Source organism: Calliopsis andreniformis, chromosome 6, assembly GCF_051401765.1.
Source record: "Calliopsis andreniformis isolate RMS-2024a chromosome 6, iyCalAndr_principal, whole genome shotgun sequence".
In the NCBI taxonomy this organism is placed as follows: Eukaryota; Metazoa; Arthropoda; class Insecta; order Hymenoptera; family Andrenidae; genus Calliopsis; species Calliopsis andreniformis.
Window position 1 is genome coordinate 5848150 of NC_135067.1, and position 6278 is coordinate 5854427.

The window sequence follows — 6278 nt, forward strand, 5'->3', positions numbered from 1 at the left end:
GAGTAAAACTTGAATCACGAAAAATTTTACTCTTTTAATATTAGTATTCGCTTCGAACATTAAATTAAAATCAATATATCTGTGTACGTACAGGTAACAAAATGAATCGAAGTAGAAAAAGAAAGTTTTTTAAAACTTTTGTTAATTAAAAACCAGCCTTTTAAGTTCGTTATATAGGTATTTATTTACATTGAATTTGTAGATACGTCATGTCGGAGCCATCTAGCGAGTAAATTTTCGAACTAAAGACTACATTCGAAATACGTAATGGAATAAGAACGTATTTATTTGTTTAAATATTTACTCTTTTATTCTGAAGCACAAAATGTATCACAAACGCTTCATAACTTGTGCAACGAATTAGAATAATAATTTTGATAGAATAGTCTTCAAAACATTTTAAGAAATTCGGTAAAAAGTTAGATTAATGTTAGATAGGTAAATATATTTTCTTTCCATCGATAAGGAAGGAACTATATTTAATAAATAGTCTACTTTTGTTTTGATCTCACAATTTAAAGAAAAGATACTTTTATATCTATATTTTAGTAATAATTAATAGAAATCATTAATATTTACAAAGATTTCTATAGCGGCCGCCATAGGGCGCTACAAGAAAGCCACATCACGCACTAAATAAGCAGCCACAAAGGGCGCTAAAAAATAAATTATGTTGAATGGATTTTCAATTGTTTACTCATTCGATAAAATTGAACACGATGCGTGAGTTACAACTAGGTGCTATTAATACTCGTAATGAATTTTCATAATTCATTGAATTAAGAAGTTCCAAAAGATATATACAGTAAATATGAATATTAGAAGTAATTCTACTAAAGAGCTCGATTGCTGAAGATATTTGTTAAATATAGAATATTGTGTACTTACATTGCTTTCACCATTCAGTAATTTGCATAATAAACATGTTGCTCACACTTATGAAAATCCTTCTCAAGTTTTTATTAACACAAAATGATAAAGACAAATCAGCCTTTTGTTTTCCACCATTTTGTTTATACCTGAACAATAAAAATATTTCACATTACACTTTAAATATATTTTTTAACTTAACACGTATTGTATAAATAATTTCTCTTATGAACTGCAAAACTTAAAAATAATAACATGATAGATGAGTAAAAATAAGAGATTCTCAAAGTAAAAACTGTAATCGTCACTAACACTAACTCGTTCAGTATCGTGTTACTCAACGCGAAATTAAATTTCAGAACATTATAACTGTATTCAATGATAATAATTAATTTTTATATACATATAAATGATAGAGTGACATTGAGAAATTCTTAAAGCAAGATTACAATCCCATCCACCTACCGGCATTTTCTTATTTCAGAGCCTTCTTCCTTACATAGTAAACCAGAAAGCACTAAAAACCGAAACTGAAGCTACAGAAATCAACACTTCATTGAAAGACAAAGAATTTATTGTTTGTGCAATAGAAAAATAACTGAAAATCAGAACACAATCCTCACATCTGAATGAGCATAAGAAAACTGTTACAAATGCAAACGCGGATGCGCAGTAGGAACCACGTAACCATGCGCATGCGCTAATGCGACACATGACTACGGTTCAAATGTTTTTAGTTCTCTAAATAATTACAATTTTTTATAAAATTCATATTTAGTTCTAACATGTATTAAAAAATGCATAAACTTTTGCTACGTACTAGCAAATTCCGCAATAGTACTAAAGAAAACTTACTTTTGCGACGAGTAATCTCCAGCATCATTCAACCCGAAGTGGACTGCGTGCGCAACTTCGAGAATCGAAAGAATATCTTTCGAGTCGCCATAATATAAAATCTCGATCACTTAGAATTTTCTACCATCCAACTGTAACATACAACACAAAATATAATCAAAATTAATAAAATACATGGAATACTATTTACACTTATCATTCAGATATCTTATTTCATAATTTCATAAATTCTACACTTCCTATAAAAGTATCAAAAGCAATATGTAAATTTCGACGCCATTACCTTTTATTCGTTTTTATAATTCTGTGTCAAGTAACTATAGAATGAAACCGAATTTAAAAAAAATATATAGTATATCACTTACAATTTAATATGTAAAATATAAAAGTAATAATATTCGAAATTCGCTAAATCCACATAAAATTAATTTAATCTTGAGTATAATGTATCGTCAGATACTTATACACAAAATCAAAGTATTTAAATTCTTCAAACAAACATTGAAGGTAAATTTTGCATTAAAGGCATGATAATAGGTTAAAATTAAGAATATGTACCTTTACTAATGATGTAGATCCATGGAAAACAAGATTCAACATTTAACACGACAAAAAGATTCACACGACTGACCCCTAAAGCGTCCACGAGTAGAATGACGTTCATGACGTCACGTGGAATTTGAATGCAGAAATGGGTCTACCGAACTCAGTGATAATGCAAAATGGACACTGTAATTTAGTTCTAGCACTAATATTTGTAATAAATTCCAAAATACCGCATTTATTAATATATTTATTAAAATACTCAAGTATTTAAAGTATCTTTTTAAAGTAATTTTCTGGTTTATCCATATTCTTATAAAAACAAGTTTCATAATTTAATTTAAAATATTTAATTTTAATACCTAACACTGCTTTCAATCATTATCGTATTTACTTTGTACGTAGTCTATAATTACGATTTTATTTTTAATTAAAATATTTTAGAAAGTGAGAAAGTTACGCTAAATTTAATTTGGTTGATTTGGTAAACCTGATAGACTCTGAAATTCATTTCTAATACTCATCGGCAGGGTGCGTGAAGGTTGGTCACGTTCTTTTCTCTCCATCATGGCGGTGAGTGTAGTATCGTTGCTTTCAAAACAATTTTCTAAATCGTTCAATATCAGCGACATCAGTACCGAAAAGAAGATCTCCTTTAAATTATAAACCAACTACAATTATGAATTTATCGATACTGCAATTCTTTTTTTCTAATATACTTGCGTTTATAAGTTCTCGGACGAGAGGTAGACACGGCTTATGATCAGCGTGTACCGCGAGTATAACCTGTATAGGCGTAATGTTTATACCGTTTAGAAACAGAAACTTTTTTATTATAAATGTTTGAAAAGAATGATATTTCGAGACACTTAAATCATAAGTTTACTGTCGCTAAGTGAACCAATTGGTTAAAATATTATTCATCTTGACGATCAGTGAAAACAGTGTGATTGTCACAAAGTGAAATGTGTTAATAAGTGTGATCTTTTTTTACAGGATTCAAAGAAGAGCGAAGAGAAAGTCGAGAAGAAGGTTGAAAAAACCGAAAAAAAGAAAGTGAAGAAGGAGCCAAAAGATGCATCCAAAAATGTTATGCGTGAAGTTCGCATCCGTAAACTTTGTTTGAACATTTGTGTGGGTGAATCTGGTGATAGACTTACTCGTGCAGCAAAGGTATATTTTCTGAATATCACTTTTATTATTTCAAATATAATTCTATAATGTGTTTTCCATGTTTTATGAATCCTTTTATGAAAAAGATCGTTTGATAAAAAAATATGTTACTTCTTCTCATGAATCATAGAATCAGAAAAACCAGTAACTTTTTTCAGTAAACATCAATGTATTATTTACTTGTATTATATCTATTATCTTCTTGTAGGTATTAGAACAGTTAACTGGTCAACAACCAGTTTTCTCTAAAGCAAGATATACTGTTCGTTCCTTTGGAATCCGCCGTAATGAAAAGATTGCTGTACACTGTACAGTTCGCGGTGCTAAAGCAGAAGAAATTTTGGAACGTGGATTAAAGGTAATTACAGTTATTTACCATGTATGTTTTGTACTACTACAGAAGTTATTTTCATAGTTAACAAATTTTTTCATTTCAGGTACGAGAATATGAATTAAGGAAAGAAAACTTCTCCGATACTGGAAACTTCGGTTTTGGTATTCAAGAACACATTGACTTAGGAATTAAATATGATCCCAGCATTGGTATTTATGGTTTGGACTTCTATGTTGTACTTGGACGACCAGGTTAGTTTATTTTCATGCTCTTGTATTTACATATTAGTAAATTGGACATATGCACATTTTCTGGTATCATAAATACTTCTGTGTTCTGTGCAGTTGTGTTTATTGTTTTATAAAACATGTGCTAAAGAAAATGCTTCATATTTGCAACTCATGCCCACTTCTCATACTGGGTGTGTTACTTAATTGATGCTACATTCTTACTATTTATCTCTTTTATTTCGTAATTGTTATTGTATTTATATATATTAAACTATTGGTGTTTTTGTGAAAAATATTAGTACTTCCTTAATATTGTTTATTATTTAACAGACACTGTTATTATTATTTTCAAATTACACGTTAATCCTTTTATGTGCAGGTTTTAACGTAGCTCACAGGAGAAGAAAAACTGGAAAAGTCGGTTTCCAACACAGACTTACCAAAGAAGATGCAATGAAATGGTTCCAGCAGAAATATGATGGTATCATTATAGCTGGAAAGAAGTAATATACATACTTTGTATTTTACGACACTTCCATAAAAATTCTGAAAACAGAATATTCATTGTTTAATAAATTTTTCATAATACCTTATGTCCGTTATTTTTACTTTTATAATTTGAAAATAATTAATTTAGACTTTCACATAATATGCAACTAAAATCTTTAAACGTAAAAGTAGGAAAATAATATGTATAATATTAGAATCATAGATCTTTATTTATAACCAGTATATTTTTATGATTACCAATCTTAAACATGAGAAAATATTAAGGACTGCCAAATTCCATAACAAATGTAATATAGAATTATTTTACAACTTAGTACTATAAACTAAGATAACGTTCCATAATTTAAATAATATTTTTTTGCCAATTGTCAAAATTACAACGAGGGGTTCATAGTACTAAATTTGATAAGATGTAAAAGGCCTTACCCTTTCAATTTACATGACAATTACCTTTTATATCTTGTTACATACAGTAACTTTCTTTATATGCAATGATGGGTATAAATAAATATAAACATCGACGGACATGTAAATTTAGATACTTAGGCCTACTTTTCTAAATTACATCAATAAAGGAACGTTACAATAGCAGGTGTATATGTTTTACATAAAAAATCTTGTATTTGAGATGTGAAAATTATATTTTTTACGAATATATCGCATTTCTCATCCTTTGATTACTTTTGATATGCATTGAAAATGTTCAATTTAAATAATGTGTAAGTACAATACCTGCAAAAACAATTTTAAAAATAAAAATAAAAACTACAACACATGTTTATTGTAGTGTTACACTTCATTTTAAAAAACTATTCTTCATAGATTTTTATTAGGATATCGGAAAAGTAATCTTAATTTTCAAATGACGTAATTTTTGTTGAAATATCGTTTAATTGTATTAATTTAAGTGATTATTTTGTATTTAATATTGAAAAAGTAAATACTGTGTACGAAGTTAAAAAAATATTCTATGTTATTGAATATATTTGTAAACATGTATACAATTACTTTATGAAAGTCATAAATTACGTTCCGATATCCCTCATTTAAAAATGTTGATGAAATTTTGAATATGAAATTAGTTTTTATTTACTGAAAGTTTAACATTTAATACTTTATATATGGGATATTCTTAATAACAATTGGACGAAGCGAAGCATATTTTCTCTTTGCAGTCCGTTATGTTTAATAGTTTTTCTGTATTTACTTTATCTTTGGTTTTAAGCTAACAGTAAATGTAATAAATCACTTCAGAATACGTGAAGTAACAAGTATACAGAATGATTTGAAAATTATATTATTATATTATTAAGATATGAGTATATTTTATGCACTGAAATTAAAATTTGTTTCATAAATATAATAATTTTAAGGTGTACTAGAACAAATTATATTAAGTAACTTTGGAAACGAAGGAATTATATTTAATGTCAATGAACATTTATTAAGAACTGCAAAATATCGAAGACAATTCTAGATCATAAGAAAGCTCTGAAGTTTTCAATATTTCAAGGACCCATATTTATTAGAACTCGTTTTAACTATTAAATATGGAATATACTTGTAGATTCCCGAATATAACATTCAAATCGTCCTGTATAAGAAAAATGCTTCTAATATTTCCCTTTTGACGTCCGCAATTAGTTGCATTATAATACTCTCTCATAATATTTGTCTAACTCGACATAACAGGCAGATAAAAAGGCAAGATATTTCCCTCAGTCTCCAAATTGTTTCCTTACTTGGACGCCATATTAGACTGA

General features: G+C 28.1%; 1 protein-coding gene across 1 annotated transcript; it reads left to right on the forward strand.

The window, feature by feature from the left end:
- Positions 1-3239: 3239 nt before the first annotated feature.
- Positions 3240-4598, forward strand: Rpl11 (ribosomal protein L11). The gene is made up of 4 exons (XM_076380347.1): positions 3240-3441; positions 3650-3799; positions 3879-4026; positions 4385-4598. The coding sequence occupies exons 1-4, from the start codon at positions 3361-3363 to the stop codon at positions 4510-4512; spliced, it is 507 nt and encodes a 168-aa protein (XP_076236462.1). The 5' UTR covers positions 3240-3360; the 3' UTR covers positions 4513-4598.
- The last annotated feature ends 1680 nt before the right edge of the window (positions 4599-6278 follow it).

Excerpts from the sequence above, each read along its gene's own strand:
- Rpl11 (XM_076380347.1), top strand. The coding sequence starts at position 3,361 with ATGCGTGAAGTTCGCATCCGTAAACTTTGTTTGAACATTTGTGTGGGT. Across the intron at positions 3,442-3,649 it reads GACTTACTCGTGCAGCAAAG|GTATTAGAACAGTTAACTGG; the intron begins GTATATTTTCTG and ends ATCTTCTTGTAG. Across the intron at positions 3,800-3,878 it reads TTTTGGAACGTGGATTAAAG|GTACGAGAATATGAATTAAG; the intron begins GTAATTACAGTT and ends TTTTCATTTCAG.